We start from the raw sequence: 17275 nt of genomic DNA on the forward strand, positions 1-17275 counted from the left end.
TTTTAAGTGATTATGGAAAGAAGTAATATGTTACTTATCAAAAAAAGTAGTCGGTCAGTATTAGTTTATAAACTACAGTCAATAATATACCTTTGTTCTTTGTATTGTAAATTTCAGATTTATGTATATAATACGTTCAGATGCTGGCCAGCCTTTAAGAGAAGAACTTGCAAAATCTGCTCAGAAGATACTTTCCAGTGCATTTCCTCAATACTTTCCAAAAGCTGAAGGATTAGTAGCATCGGGATCTAATAGTACAGTTGCAGTTTCAATGGGTGATGAAAGCCTTGGCACATCTCTGCCTGAGGGTTTTTCTAATCCACCTGCATCTGCAGGGGCCAATTCAGATGCATACTTCCATGGACTTGCTCTAATATCAGCTTTGGTTAAATTGATGCCTGATTGGTTACATGCTAATCGTGTTGTTTTTGATACTTTAGTACTTGTCTGGAAATCACCTGCAAGAATGTCACGTTTACAAAATGAACAAGAATTGAGTTTGTTGCAAGTAAGTCTTTTTCTAGGTTGATGATTTTTGTTGTACGTCTCTGTTTGTTTTTTTAATTTAGATAAATAATAAAGATTCCATTGAAATTCAAAATGGATAGAGGTTTACAAAAAGAGGGGGTTAAAAAGAGAAGTTTTAAAGGCCTTCTAGTACTCAAAAGTCCTTCTGTGATTCTCTACTTTTAGATTTCAAGAGTAGACAAATGAACACTGGGCAGAGAGACGAGATTCTCAGGGGCCAAAATGGAGCAGAACCGGGCAACACAAAAATACAACAAATGAAATTCAATATGTGAGAAGATGTATGACCAGTGGAAAAAGTATTTAACTGGTTAACTGGTCCATTCTCCAAGTCATTCATTAAGCATCTATTAGGGATTTTAGGATACTGGGTGTAAGCTGGTGGATTTGGCGCTTGTGGTCTAACCCTGAAGATCCGAGAAGAATGACAATTTGATCCAGGAAGGTTAGGGAGGAGAGAGGAGCTGGCTGGACCCTTAGAGGGGCTGCCTACATATCCTCTGGTGAGGGATCAGGCCACTGTAGTTCGCAGGTTGTGGAATTCTGGTGGAAGGATGCAAAGAATGGAGCCGCTATTTAAAAATACTTTTGGGCTTTCTGAGTCCTAGCACTTAAATTGATACAAATAGCATTGCTTATGTGAATAATTAGTTGGAACCTATTTGGTCGGACGTAGGTTTATGCCGGGTCAGCCTTGTTAATGTGCTTATATAAATCCACCGTCTTACACCAGGATCTGTGATATTAATGTTCTCTGGTAAATGCCCTATCCAAAAACCTGTGCATCCTAAATGCCTCCATGGTGGTCCATTTCACTGGCATATCATATAGGAAGAGAAAGGTAAGAAAATCTTACAGAAAAGATTGCTTTTCTATTCATGCTCTAAGAAACCTCTTCTCTTTCATCGAGGAAAATGGGAACACTCTCTAACTTTTGATGGATGTAAAGGAATTCATTTATCTTCCAACTAAAGTGTATCTCCTGAAAATTTGTTTCCAATTCACAGAGACACCCCTCATCTGAAATTATCTTAAATAAACTAGCAAATAGGGCACTGTATATTGTTCTAAGGGCCCTTGGTTAGGCCTGTTTCCTTGGTTATAGCCTTTAATTAATCATCATGCTTTTCCACCAGAAGCTTTCAAAAGGAAAGACCATTTTTTGTTGCCTGGCCACGAAGAGTTTATCCATGTTTTGTGGTGTATCACTTTGTTCCAAAGGTCCAAGTCCTGGTTATAGAAAAAATGGTTTTGTTTGAAATCTTATTCTGTTATTGCATTTGGTACTACTGCAATGTGAAAACTCTTCTGCTAACACTACCTAAGTTGAGTTGACCCTGTTTATAACAATATCATAGGTTGGTTCGTAAGAGATACTTTTTCTTACATTTAATTACCTATGTTGGACATCAGAAGTAGCAACTATAAACAATATGGTAATCAGATCAAAGAAACTTATTGAAGTGAAATAAGAAAAGGGTGTAATTTTTTATCTTGTTCAGCTGAGGAATGACAAACTGCAGATGAGCCTCTCATATTGATAAGGCAACTAGGTCAGCTGAGCAATTCTCCTAAGGAGTGGTTTTTGATTCCTGTATCAATCAAATAGGATGATCACTATGGATGCCATAGTTCTTGCTTCTCTAAATTCTAACGTTATGCTGAAATATCGAAGGCCTTTAACTGCCATACCCTGAGCAAGCCTATCACAATCTGAGACTCCCCTCACTTTTAGCTAGCATGAACTCAAGCCATAAATTTAGATGAAAATAGCAAGAACTCTAAACAAAAAGGTCATCTATGGTTGAATATCTGTGTTGTGCATTTTCATTTAATATAAATAAAGACTTTTGTACCAGCTGGTTGCTTGGCATAGCCCTTTTTTACATAGCTATTTATTTGTCCGAATGTATGCACCAATTTTGTATTAGTTAAGTGTTTTGTGATGGTTGTCTAATGAACTATATTATGATTTTGTCAAAAAATGTTGTTATCGAAAGATCTGTCTTACACTGATATTTTATTGAAAATATACAGGTAAAAGAAAGCAAATGGCTTGTAAAATGTTTTCTGAATTACTTACGCCATGATAAACAAGAAGTGAATGTGCTATTTGATATGCTCTCCATATTTCTGGTCCACACTCGCATTGATTATACTTTTCTGAAGGAGTTTTACATCATTGAGGTATATTGCAGTCAGGGTTGACTCAGTCATTTACTGTTGGTGATACTCCTTTCCTATTACTTGTTTTAGTTTGCCATTACAGTGGATCCCTGCATTTTGTTTATTCAGATCTAATTATTGTTCTTGCATTCAGGTTGCTGAGGGCTATCCTCCGAATTTGAAAAAGACACTTCTTTTACATTTTTTGCAACTTTTCCAATCAAAACAACTGGGTCATGATCAATTGGTTATCGCTATGCAAATGCTCATTCTTCCAATGCTAGCTCATGCTTTCCAGAATGGTCAAAGTTGGGAGGTTGTTGACCCTTCTATAATAAAAACAATTGTTGACAAGCTTCTTGATCCCCCAGAAGAGGTGCTTTCCCAATTATATACTAGAACTCTGTTTATGTTTCAGATGGTTCATTCCTGTTTTCTGGTTGAACTTGGTAAGGTTTCAATTGTCTATGGATGTTTTTAAGCTTTTTTATATCCTTTTCCCTTTTGTAGGTTTCTGCCGACTATGACGAACCTTTCCGAATAGAACTTCTGCAGTTGGCTACGCTGCTTCTAAAGTATCTACAAAATGATCTTGTTCATCATCGGAAGGAGCTTATCAAGTTTGGTTGGAATCATCTGAAGCGTGAAGATAGTGCTAGCAAACAATGGGCATTTGTCAATGTCTGCCACTTCTTGGAGGCTTATCAGGCCCCAGAAAAAATTATACTGCAGGTGCACTAACAAATAATATATGAATTATGAACTTAACCATTGCAGAACATGTGGATTGAACATTATATTTTTTTATTGGTAGCTTATAAGATTTTATTAAATGAAATGAAGAATAGTATGGTACAAAGGAGATTAGGATGTGCCTATCTTCTCAAATACCAGTTTAGGCTATCTTTTGCTCCCCCAATCATTCAAACATTTTAACTTGCATTCAATCAAATTTCCTGATTATTAGTCCCTGGTACAACTGATGTCTGGTCATACCCTGTGTTGCCATTGTATCACCAAAGCCGGCTGATCTTTGGATCCAAATGAAGGATGCCCTCAGCCCTCTAGCCGACCATCTCACTTCTTTCAGTGAATTCCTGTGCTCTCAAATTCCAAGACTATTACTTTTACCCAGCCAATGATTACTCTGCAGATTGACCATATATGCTAATTTCTTCCGACCTTGAAAACGTTTTGGTGGAGGACGATTTAAAAGTGGTAGTGGGCTGGCTAAAGAACAATGAGTCAGGAACATGGCTATACAGGAACATCATCAAAGAAATTTATGTACTTGCAAGGCAGCTGGAAGCAAACTTTCTATGGACCCATAAATCAGCAAATGGGTTGCCTGACCCTATGGCTTAACAGGGATGGGTAGACAGCAACTATTTTTTGGAAATATAATGGAAATGCAATGTAAAATGGATATGGGTTGAAGTTCTCTTTCAGGGTTGCAGACACACTTGTACATATCTTATACTTTTAAGACTCAATGAATAAATTTATCAGTTACCCATCAAAAAAATTTACTACTTTGTCCATGGCTTCTTGCATTTATTGTTTGGATAAAACATGGATATAGTGTTGCTGTTCCAGATGGAGCATAAATGAACAGTGATGCTGTTATAATGGAACAGTGATGCTGTTATAAATCCTTTTTTAGACAAAAAGGAATACTTCAATAACAATCCTTCGAATTGTTATTAGGATATACCGAAGCATGATAATAATGTTGCATGTTAGTGTATAATCTTTTTTTTTTTTTTTAATTTCAAATGTGTCATTAGAATATGCTGCTGGTCGGGACTCAGGAGTAAGGTTTATAGAGAAATCAACCTAGAAGATACCAAGGACTTGGAGAAGTATTTTGTATTATATTTGCGATCAACAATTGCCAATGCTTACCACATTAATTCTGTTATGTACTTTGAGTTGTAGACAAGTGTGTATTGAGAATAAAAAGGATGCCTTATTTTCTACAGTAGTACTGTTTTGCATTTTGGACCATGCCATATATTTTTATTGTTTATATAAACTTATAAAGAGATATATTATGCAATTTGATTCTTATTTTTTATTTATGTTAACAGGATTCACATTGTTGATTCCATAGGCTTAGATGATGATGAGATTCTTGTTTTTTATGCATTTAACTGGTGGCATTAAATTTTTGTGTGGCTTGGAAACTCGTTGATCCTTCTTTTCTGATGTTATTATTATTTTTATGTTCTTCAGTTATATTTGTCCTAGAAATCATGTCTGTACTAGTTTTATGGAAAGTGATATACTTTGAAGTGCAGGTTTTTGTTGCTCTTCTTAGAACTTGCCAACCAGAGAATAAGATGCTGGTCAAACAGGCCCTTGATATATTAATGCCAGCACTACCACGAAGATTGCCTTTGGGAGATTCTCGTATGCCGATTTGGATTCGATATACCAAAAAGATTCTAGTTGAGGAGGGTCATTCTATTCCTAACTTGATACACATTTTCCAGCTAATTGTTCGCCATTCAGATCTCTTCTACAGTTGTAGAGCACAATTTGTCCCTCAAATGGTAAATTCTTTGAATCGCCTTGGATTGCCTTATAACACAACTGCAGAAAATAGGCGCCTTGCTGTTGAACTTGCTGGATTGGTTGTCGGGTGGGAAAGGCAAAGGCAAAATGAGATGAAAGTAGTTCCTGATCCAGAAGGTCCTAGCCCAAGTGCTGATGCATTTAATCCAGTATCTGTTGGCAGTGACCCAAAACGTCCATCAGAAAATTCTGCATTCCCTGATGATCTAAGTAAACGAGTAAAGGTGGAACCCGGTCTTCAGTCTCTTAGTGTTATGTCACCTGGTGGTGTATCATCAATCCCAAATATAGAAACTCCTGGATCTACTGGTCAACCTGATGAAGAGTTCAAGCCTAATGCTGCCATGGAGGAAATGATTATCAATTTTCTCATACGAGTGAGTCGTCTTAACCTTACCTAAACTTATCTTTGAAATGCTATGATTCTGCTTTGAAATAAGCAGAAGGGTTGAAGATTGCCATGCTGAAAGATTTCCATTATATTTCCTCTCCTTGCATCCAAATAAATCTATCTGCTTCTACATTGAAAGGAATGCAGCCTTCATGATTTCAATATTATTTGGTTTTTATGAATATGGGTTTGCTCCTCACACCAACCTCAGCACTTGCAGCCACACATTGGGAACATCTCCTGTACTTTTATGTTGTCATTCATGGGGAGATGTTCCCAATGCAAGGGTGCAACATGCCATGAGGTTGGTGTGAGGAGCAAATCCGAATTCAGGTGAGGTGCATTTTAGTGTGTAGTCCTTGGCTAGGTCCTGGGTGCAGCACTTTCAAAAGGCACACACCTAGTGCGCCTAGGTGTGTTCCTGATGTGCCTTGCAGCTCAGCCCAGGCATGCACCTTTTTAAAATTTTATGCTCTGTTCATTCATTCATCTTAATAAAATATCTTCTTAAAAGGCAATTAAAATTATAAAATCATTATTTTTTGTGTGAGAACTAAGAATTCAAGACCCTAATGTGGATTTGATTGGGCTTGCCTTGAGGGTCTTGGTATAAAGGTGGCTCGTAGAATCAGGAATGCAATATGTTTTACATCACATTAGCTACTTGAAATAATGAAATTGAGGAAAAAAAGAGATTGTGGGTTTTACATGCTTGAAAATGTTTTATATGTTTGATTTTATTTTTAAATTCTCATTTGAATATGATTTACATTTTATGTTTATGTATTTTAATTTTAGATAATAATTTTTTAAAACATTTATTGTAAAATTCAAGTTTATATTTTTTATTAATGTTATGTTTAATATTTTTTTTATTTTTCATTTTTTGGCTTTTTTTATTTTTTGTACTTTTGTGCCTTGCTTAAAAAAAGCGGGCGCCTCGCCTTGCCCCTTGTGCCTCGGGCACAAATTTCCCCTTGTGCTTTTTTTTGCGCCTTCAATTTTGCAACACCGGTTGAAATCTAAAATGAAATGAGTCATTTCTTGAAATTCTGTAATCACCTCATTCCAATCTTTCCTCAATGATTGGAAATTGCTTCATTTTAAATGAAGTTCTTTTTTTTTAACTTATCTCATATGCAATGGAAAACACAAAGGAAACCAAGCCTTGGACAATAGTTATTGTTGGGCATATCTGTCTAAAAGTCTTTCTTCAGTTTCAAGTTAAGCAAAACAATAACGCAATAATTGACAACTTTTCTTGAATGTGTTGGTCGCTTGTTAGATTTGTTTTGACATTGTGTTTCAACTGATGAAAAATCTATTAACCTGTAGTCATTCTCTACCTGTAGATTCTTTGGGTGGTTCTGTTGGGGTGCTTGTGTTGACATGGAGTAGAACTTTTTTCAGGTATAAAATTTGTACAAGTAATAAGAGTTTGGTTGTATTTTCTGGAAATAGGTGGCATTGGTAATAGAACCCAAAGATAAGGAAGCTAGTTCTATGTATAAGCAAGCCCTGGAGCTACTATCCCAAGCTTTGGAGGTGTGGCCAAATGCCAATGTTAAATTCAATTATTTAGAGAAGTTGTTGAGTAGCCTTCAACCATCTCAATCGAAGGATCCAGCAACAGCTCTGGCACAGGGCCTGGATGTTATGAACAAGGTCTTGGAGAAGCAGCCTCATTTGTTCATCCGAAACAACATCAACCAGATCTCTCAGGTACATTCTGGCAGGGTAATTTTTCTTTTACTAGTTTGAGCAATATCCAATACTTTCTTCATAATATTACTGGTGTTTGTGTTGCAGATACTTGAGCCTTGTTTCAACAATAAAATGTTGGATGCTGGGAAGTCTCTGTGCTCCTTGTTGAAAATGGTTTTTGTGGCTTATCCTCCAGAAGTTGCTAATACACCACAGGATGTGAGGATGTTGTATCAAAGGGTTGAAGAGCTTATACAAAAGCATCTTGCTGCAGTGACTGCTCATCAGATATCACTTGAAGTTACTTCTGCTAACTCCATGATTAGTTTTGCACTCTTTGTGATTAGAACATTGACAGAGGTGCAGAAGAACTTCATTGATCCTTTCATTTTGCCATTGGCTCGTGTGCTTCAACGCCTTGCACGGGATATGGGATCAGCTGCAGGTTCTCATTTGAGACAAGTATGGCATTGTTTGATTTGAAACATCTTTTCCTTCAAATTAATAATGTAAATTTTTAGTAGTTAGTTATGAATTGTGAATTTCGTTATTCACATATTTAACAAGGGTTTGCTCGTTTATTGCCAATGCCAATAATTTTCTTAGAGTGACCATTTTCGCCTAGACAAGGTTTTGCTCGTTCATCTATTCTGGAATTAGTTGATGGGCACATTGACCTGAATATGAGATTGTTCTTTGGTCTTTTTAGTTTAGTTTGCCTCTTAATTTTATGTGCGGTGAGTTGCTTTTCATGTAGTTAGGGTAAGGTCAGTCTTACCACAGCATGTCCTGATGCACAGGGGTTGGAACTTAGCTTACACTTTTCGTTAACTCTCTCATGCCAAAAAGAAAACTTGATTTGGGATCAGCATGTCTGTATATTCTCTTTTCAACAGCAGCATAGCAAATGTCCTGGATAAACATCATACATGGGGAAATCTACTATTAGGCAATTGGTTAATTTCTGATGTGGGATCTCATCAAGTGGGCCCATTAAATGGTTTGCCTCTTTCATCCATTATACCACATCATAATAATCATAACCAAATATTTCTTATACAGAATTATTTTGTAATCTTCATATGATGTTGCAATTTCCTTACTTGATTGGTCAGTAGTGATTTACAATATTATATTACTTTTTCTTTAATTGTTATTGAAGGACATTAAAAATTGGTTGTGATACTAAATTTCAGGGTCAAAGACCAGATCCCGATTCTGCAGTTAGTTCTTCTCGTGCTGTTGCTGACATAGGAGCAGTCACCTCTAACTTGAAATCTGTGCTCAAACTTATCAGTGCCAGGGCTATGACTGTTCCAGATTGCAAGAGATCTATAAATCAAATACTAAGTACATTATTGTCAGAGAAGGGTACAGATGCGAGTGTGCTACTCTGCATTCTTGATGTAATAAAGGGATGGATTGAAGATGACTTTAGTAGGACAGCTGCATCAAGTACGCCAGGTGCTGTTCTCACTCAGAAGGAGATAGTTTCTTATCTTCAAAAATTGTCGCAAGTTGATAAGCAGAACTTCACCACTGATACTCTAGAAGAGTGGGACAGGAAATATCTTGAGCTTCTTTATGGAATTTGTGCCGATTCAAACAAGTAAGTGTTTTATTTGAGCTCATTTATCACATTCGCTTACCTGGATGTTAGTTTTATGAATTGATTGGTTGCTAGATATCCCCAATCCTTGCGGCAAGAAGCTTACCAGAAAGTAGAAAGACAATTTATGCTTGGCCTTAGGGCAAAAAATCCTGAGGTTAGGCAGAAATTCTTCTCTCTCTATCATGAGTCCCTTGGAAAAACATTGTTCACAAGGCTGCAGTTCATCATCCAAATCCAGGACTGGGAAGCACTAAGTGATGTCTTTTGGCTGAAGCAAGGTCTTGATCTTCTTCTTGCAATCTTGCTTGAAAATGAACCTATCACACTTGCTCCAAACTCTGCTCGAGTACCCCCACTCATGGCCTTGGGGAGTCTGACAGAGCGTTCTGGGGTGCAACAACAGGCTACTGATGTACCTGATGAAGGAGGAGGTCCTTTAACACTCGATAGCCTTGTGTATAAGCATGCCCAGTTTCTAACTGAGATGAGCAAACTTAAGGTATTAAATCCATGTTTTCCTTCTGATTTATTTGTCTTAACTGGAGCTTTTAAGTGCACAATAATTGTTGGTCAGCATGCTTCTGACATCTTTTAGATAATGTCACAAGTCCAAAGGTAAACTCACCCAGTTGGATGGATACTTGGCTTGACAATTGGTTGGTGGTGGATCTCATGTTATTGCACAATGTCTCTTTGTACTAGTTGATGTTGATTGACCATCTTTGGGGTTGTACACCAAGAAGATTCCTTTATTTTGTATTTGGCTGAATTATTTAAGTTCTAATTGTTCATTTTCTTGTAGGTGGCTGATCTAGTTATTCCTTTGAGAGAGCTGGCTCATACAGATGCTAATGTTGCATACCATATGTGGGTACTGGTTTTTCCTATTGTCTGGGTGACTCTTCACAAGGAAGAGCAGGTGGCTCTAGCGAAGCCAATGATAGCTCTCTTGTCAAAAGATTACCACAAGAAGCAGCAAGCAAGCAGACCTAATGTTGTGCAGGCACTTCTAGAAGGCCTTCACTTGAGCCATCCTCAACCTCGGATGCCAAGTGAACTCATAAAATATATTGGAAAGACTTACAATGCTTGGCATATCTCATTGGCTCTGCTTGAAAGTCATGTTATGTTGTTCATGAATGACACAAAGTGTTCTGAGTCTCTTGCTGAGCTTTATAGGTTACTCAATGAAGAAGACATGAGATGTGGATTATGGAAGAAGAGGTCAGTTACTGCAGAAACCAGGGCTGGGCTTTCACTGGTTCAGCATGGTTACTGGCAGCGTGCTCAGAGCCTCTTTTACCAAGCCATGATTAAGGCAACACAAGGCACTTACAATAACACTGTCCCAAAGGCTGAAATGTGCCTGTGGGAAGAGCAATGGCTTTATTGTGCTAGTCAACTTAGCCAGTGGGATGTGTTGGTAGACTTTGGCAAGAGTGTTGAGAATTATGAATTACTATTGGATTGCCTATGGAAAATTCCAGATTGGGCATATATGAAGGATAATGTAATTCCAAAGGCTCAAGTGGAAGAGACTCCAAAGTTGCGATTAGTCCAGGCCTTTTTTGCTCTTCATGATAGAAATACAAATGGTGTTGGAGATGCTGAAAACATAGTTGGAAAAGGTGTTGATCTTGCTCTGGAACAATGGTGGCAATTGCCTGAAATGTCTGTTCAGTCCCGAATACCTCTTCTGCAGCAATTTCAACAACTAGTTGAAGTTCAAGAATCAGCTAGGATTATAGTTGACATTGCCAATGGAAGCAAGCAACTTTCAGGAGGTACTGTCGTGGGTGTTCATACTGGTGGTTATATGGATCTCAAGGACATCCTTGAGACTTGGCGGCTAAGAACTCCAAATGAATGGGACAATTTGTCAGTGTGGTATGATTTGCTTCAATGGAGGAATGAAATGTATAATGCTGTCATAGATGCTTTCAAGGATTTTGGAAATACAAATTCTCAACTTCATCATCTTGGTTACCGTGACAAGGCATGGAATGTTAATAAGCTTGCTCACATTGCCCGTAAGCAAGGCCTTTACGATGTTTGTGTGACAATTCTTGAAAAGATGTATGGGCACTCAACCATGGAAGTGCAGGTAAGGGAAACCTTTGTATAATCATGTCAGAACAGATGGGAAAAAAAGCTATTACCCCCATCTCTCTGTTAAAATTGGTCACCTATCTGGGGATGTTGACATCCACCATTCAGTGAATTGACTGAGGAAAGTTATTGGTCTATAATTGACTTGGCCATCTGTATCATCTGGGTGACCAGAAGAAGTGTGCCAATTGACCTTGAGTTGTGTTAGTAAGATCTAATTGGTTTCATTTTCAATTATTAGTAAGATGTATTCTTGATAGGCCATATTGAATGGTTGCGTCCAACCCTTTGGTGAATGTTGCATTCATACTCGGATGCATGATTACTTTGTAATATGTCTATTTACAATAAGTCTTTACCATCAATTTCTTTTCTGTACTTTGTTATTTACTTTTTATTCCCTTTGAGTTATTGACTTTTAGGCATTTGCTTCTTCAGAATGTTTAATTTGTTTATATATGCAGGAGGCCTTTATAAAAATTAGTGAACAAGCAAAAGCTTATCTTGAAATGAAGGGCGAACTTACTAGTGGCCTTAATTTGATAAACAGTACCAATCTGGAATATTTTCCTGCAAAACACAAAGCAGAAATTTTCCGTCTCAAGGGGGACTTTCTATTGAAGCTAAATGACTGTGAGAATGCTAATCTTGCATATTCCAGTGCCATCGGCCTCTTCAAACATTTGCCTAAGGGATGGATAAGCTGGGGAAATTATTGTGATATGGTATTCTTTTCTTTCTTATCAATGCATCATGCCTTTGTTGTTGCTCATAGATGACAGTGACCTGATGACTAATCTGCTGCCTACTCATCCCAGGTTTACAAGGAAACCCATGAAGAAATTTGGTTGGAGTATGCAGTGAGTTGCTTTCTTCAAGGCATCAAATATGGGGTCTCTAACTCAAGGAGCCATCTGGCTCGTGTCCTCTATCTACTTAGTTTTGATACTGCTAATGAACCTGTTGGAAGATCTTTTGACAAGTACTTGGATCAAATTCCACATTGGGTTTGGCTTTCTTGGGTCCCTCAGCTTTTGCTTTCCTTGCAAAGGACAGAAGCACCTCATTGTAAACTTGTTTTATTAAAAATAGCAACTGTCTACCCACAGGTAACTAACTGTAACCGAGGAAATATTGATATCCAACACAGTATTCTGAAAATTAGTTCTTGTTATATTGATACATGCTTTTTGTAGGCCTTGTATTATTGGTTGCGTACATATTTGCTTGAACGTCGTGATGTTGCCAGTAAGTCTGAACTGGGAAGGCTGGCAATGGCTCAGCAACGTATGCAACAAAATATCTCTGGGGCTGGTACAGGTTCTCTAGGTTTGGCTGATGGAAATACTAGGGTACAGAGTCATGTTGGAGGTGCTATAAGCTCAGATAATCAGGCTCATCAAGCTCATCAGTCTGGAAGTCTTGGTGGGTCCCATGATGGTGGCAATTCTCATGGACAAGAACCTGAGAGGACCACAGGTGTTGAAGGTGGTCCACATGCTGCGCATGACCACACCCAACCTTTACAACAAGGCTCGTCAACCATAAACGAAGGTAGTCAAAGTGCATTAAGGCGTAGTGGTGCACTTGGATTGGCAGCTTCTGCTGCTAGTGCATTTGATTTAGCAAAAGATGTTATGGAGACTCTTAGGAGCAAGCATACAAATTTGGCTGGTGAACTAGAGGTGAGTTGACATAATAATTTTGCTTTCGTTGTGCCTAGTGATGTAGTTTAGCCCTACCTGGAATTTGTTATGCATGTAGTGGCAAATCTTTCTCCTAGTTGGTCTTGCTCCATTTATGTAAAATGCTACAAGGAGAATGTGTCTGATATGGCAAAGCGTGTCATAAGTATACAAAGAAGAATCTGAGGTTAGCAAGCAGCAACTACAAGAAAGGTTTTCGGCTTACTCTGCTTGTTATTGTAGGAATTTTCTCCTTTTTTTTTATTCCATGTCATTTTTGAGACAACCAATGAGATGCTCACCTTCCCCATAAAAAAATTATCTAAAATCTTTGTCTCTCTATCTCTCTCTCTCTCCCCTACAAGTTCCCAATAACCTAAATAATCTCTTCTCCTAAAATTTCTCTTAAACTACCTCCCCCACTATCCCCCACCTTCTCCTAAATTATCTCTAATTCCTATTTATCCTCTCCCTCACTTTTTATCTATATCTATATAAAAAAAAGTTTGAATTAAAAAATTTAATAATTATTTAAATATTCTAACGAACTTATATAATATCTTTAAGCTATTTATTAAAAACACAAAAATTAATTATAATATATTTAATAATATTATTTTATTAATAATTTTATACTTTTACAAAATTCACCATGAAATTATGTACTAACAATATAAATTCTGATTTTTTGGATTGTTCAATTTAAATGTTATTCAAATAATAAAAAATTAACATTAAAAAAATAAAGTATTATTTAAATATTTAAATAACTAAATATCTTAAACAAAAAATACTAAAAATAGCTAAATAATTATATAACAATTAACAAAATATTAATTATTATGCAATAACTTTAAATTAAAATCGAAACAACGAAATTATTTAAATATTTTGTATATTATATAAATATTTAAATAACTAAATAATTTAAATAATGAAATATTTAACATAACTAGATTTTAAATAATAATTTATACTATTATTACATATTTTCGTTTAAGTTGTAGGTTGTTTGACCAACCAAATTGACCTGGTCAGGTTGGGGAGTTGGTCACCTAAAAGTGATTGACTATTAGTGAAAACTGGCCAACTCGGGTTGTATCATTTTGGACTGATTTTCAGTTTGGTTGGTCAGTTCAAAAGACTTAAACTTAAAAAATTACAATGGCATTATAAAAAAATAATTTAAAGATTAAATTTATGATATAAAATATTTTAGACTAAGAATTATGGGAACTTTCCCACTTTCACGTATTAAAAAATTATATTTAAAATATAAAATATTAATATATATCTATGGTCGGGTCATTTGATTTTGGTTGGTTTACAAATGGCCAAAGCAAAACTGATCCAAAAACGACCGAAAATACTAGAAAACCAACCTACTCGGGTTGAGTTGGTTGGTTTCATCAGTCTTATGAACAACCCTAGCTAAAATAAAATTATTGTTATTTTTTTGTACTATAAAAAATATTAGAAGTAGTATATAAAATATAAATAAATATTAATTATTTAAAAAGTTAAAAATATAATACAATTGTATACTCTTATGTGTTTCTATTGCTTAGCTTTCGCTTAACAAGGGTTCTCGCTAGTTATCCTATATGAGACACATTCTCCTGTTTAAACATACTCACAGATAGACACCTTGTATTTATTTCCTCTCTCTATTCCCCCCCCCCTCCCAAACACACACATGCTACTCTTTTCTCCATCCTTCTATATGACTTTTTAATATACGAATACTACTGCCTCATTAACCAAACAATTCATTGTTTTGTATGTCTTTTTTATCAATATTTTGTACTGTCCTTCCACTGTGTATGTGCGTCTATTTACCGTTAACCATTTTTGTCATCAAATAGATAGGGGTGCAAATGGGTCAGGTCATGATCTGATCCGAGATCCGATCCTATTTGGTCGAATTTGGATTACCCCTGGTTGGATCTTCGTATCGAATTTGGATCACCCTATCCAATCCTATCTGATCTGATATGTTATATATTTATATATATATAATGCATATATATGTTATTTATTTATAAATATTATATTGTATTTTTATAAATTTGTTATATTATTTATTTTTATAAAAAGCGCATATAAATGATGAAAATAATTAAAAAATACTTGTATTTTTGTTTTTCCTTTTTTTTCTTTTAATAATTTATTAATTTTTAAAGATAACAAGTTGGATCAAATCAGATCTGAAGATCCAATAGAATTCAGATCGAGTCCTATCAGATCCGATCGGATCTGATCTGACATGAACAGTGTTGGATCGGATTCGAACATACCCTGATTCGAATCCAATCTGATCTGTTTGCATCCCTACAAATAGAACTTCTCTAATTTGACACCTGATGGTTTAATTCCACTTCCACCGTGCACCCTCATCTTGTTAATTCAGTCTGACATGCTTGAAATATACAGAGAGAAGTGACCAATGTATCAGAAGGACCATAAGAATGATTGGCCAATGGGCGTCATCTTTGTCTGTCTTTAAATAACAATGTTTACATGCCTGCCTTCATGTCTGGTGGGCAATTTTGCAAATACTGAATAGGCTTTTTATATGTCATTATTCTGAGTAATTTAACTTTATCAATTCAGCTTGTAGTTATTAAAGGATTGCTGTCATTTGCAGACTCTGCTTACAGAAATTGGCTCTAGATTTGTTACTCTGCCTGAGGAGAGACTTCTGGCCGTGGTCAATGCTCTGCTTCACCGCTGTTACAAGTATCCAACTGCCACTACTGCAGAAGTTCCTTTATCTCTGAAGAAAGAGCTCTCTGGTGTTTGCAAGGCTTGTTTTTCAGCTGATGCTGTGAATAAGCATGTTGATTTTGTGAGGGAGTACAAACAGGACTTTGAACGTGATCTTGATCCAGAAAGCACAGCTACTTTCCCTGCTACCCTTTCTGAACTTACCGAGCGACTGAAGCACTGGAAAAATGTTCTACAGAGCAATGTTGAAGACAGATTCCCAGCTGTATTAAAGCTGGAAGAAGAAAGCAAAGTTTTGCGTGATTTTCATGTTGTTGACGTTGAGGTTCCAGGGCAGTATTTCACTGATCAGGTAAGTTGATTGACTGAAATTTTGAACTCTCCTTAACTATGAAATTAGGTAAGTTAAGTTGACTTCTCTATCTCTTATAAGCAACAAAGGAATTCAACTAAAGTTAATGACGAAGAGAAATAAAACCTCATAAGGATGATATTGATAAAAAAAACAAATAAGGCAAAAAAGAAACTCACAAGGATGAGGTCCCAAGGGAACAAAGAAAGCCCTACCACATTGGGCTCCAAAACCAGAAGCATTTGTCATATCCAATACAAAGTTGATTAAATTAAAACCTATGCAGGCCTTAGTTTTTCAAAATTGTACTTAAACCCATAAAGTATTTGGACCCATATTTAGAACTGACCCAGAACTCCTGTGCCCTGTGTATTCAAAGGGAAGGCCAGTGCACAAGGCTCCTGCCAATGCGGGGCCTGGGGAAGGATATGCAGCCTTGCCCCTGCACATATGGGGAGGCTGTTTCCAAGATTTGAACCCTGGTCACCCAGGGTGCAATGGAGCAACCCAACCATTGCGCTAACGCCCACTCTTTATGCCCTGTGTATAATGTTTTTTTTTTTTTTTGAATGCATTGTTTGTCATCTATTAGTGCATTTTTTTATATCATCTATTGAATTTCAGGAAGTTGCACCTGATCATACAGTGAAGTTAGACAGAATTGGAGCAGATATACCAATTGTTCGACGGCATGGGAGCAGTTTCCGCCGCCTGACTCTCATTGGCTCTGATGGCTCTCAGCGTCATTTTATTGTTCAGACATCTTTGACCCCCAATGCCAGAAGTGATGAACGTATACTGCAGCTTTTCCGTGTAATGAACCGAATGTTTGACAAGCATAAAGAATCAAGGCGTCGCCACATTTGCATCCACACCCCAATAATCATCCCTGTTTGGTCCCAGGTAACATTTCTCCACCTGCTACCATTCTCGTCCTGTTGATCATTTTACTTGGAAATCTAAAGAGTTCAATAGTTGGTAGAAAATTACTAGCTGTGGTATGAGTATGATTTCTTGTATACTGAATTTGGAACCTGCTCATTGTGGGTTTTTCCAAGCAGTTTTTCTTGTTCAAAATCATCTAAGTGGATTAGGGTGGCAAGACACATCCCTAATATGACAAACGGGGTACCATTCTGATTATTAGCCTTCAAGCACTCTTGAAAGGATGAATATATTCCTATGATCTATTACTGTAAATCGTTTATCTTCAGTCCTTTTCACTGGGAAGTGATCCTTTTATCAAAATGCAGTGCGCCCAAATTACCATATTTAATCTATTTTAACCATGTGTAATATATACAAAAAAAATCAGTTTTAGCATTGTGTTTTATATACTTTTTTTCTGTTATTATGGTTATCATGACTATTCCTAGTGGATCTCTTACAAATGGTTGACCTTGGCTGGCTTCATATATTGCACG

General features: G+C 36.7%; 1 protein-coding gene across 1 annotated transcript in view; it reads left to right on the top strand.

The window, feature by feature from the left end:
* Positions 1-17275, top strand: part of LOC104605324 (uncharacterized) — a 62355-nt gene that overhangs the window by 43151 nt on the left and 1929 nt on the right. Inside the window, exons 18-32 of the mRNA XM_010270047.3 lie at positions 118-508; positions 2566-2715; positions 2849-3070; positions 3205-3426; positions 4995-5648; positions 7124-7384; positions 7472-7828; positions 8563-8975; positions 9051-9477; positions 9781-11082; positions 11552-11812; positions 11906-12196; positions 12284-12772; positions 15420-15851; positions 16476-16754. Of these exons, the coding sequence (XP_010268349.1) occupies positions 118-508; positions 2566-2715; positions 2849-3070; positions 3205-3426; positions 4995-5648; positions 7124-7384; positions 7472-7828; positions 8563-8975; positions 9051-9477; positions 9781-11082; positions 11552-11812; positions 11906-12196; positions 12284-12772; positions 15420-15851; positions 16476-16754 (6151 nt within the window). The remainder of the gene's footprint in view (positions 1-117; positions 509-2565; positions 2716-2848; positions 3071-3204; positions 3427-4994; positions 5649-7123; positions 7385-7471; positions 7829-8562; positions 8976-9050; positions 9478-9780; positions 11083-11551; positions 11813-11905; positions 12197-12283; positions 12773-15419; positions 15852-16475; positions 16755-17275) is intronic.

This window comes from Nelumbo nucifera, chromosome 5 (genome assembly GCF_055504915.1).
Source record: "Nelumbo nucifera cultivar China Antique chromosome 5, China Antique-T2T, whole genome shotgun sequence".
Classification (NCBI taxonomy): Eukaryota; Viridiplantae; Streptophyta; class Magnoliopsida; order Proteales; family Nelumbonaceae; genus Nelumbo; species Nelumbo nucifera.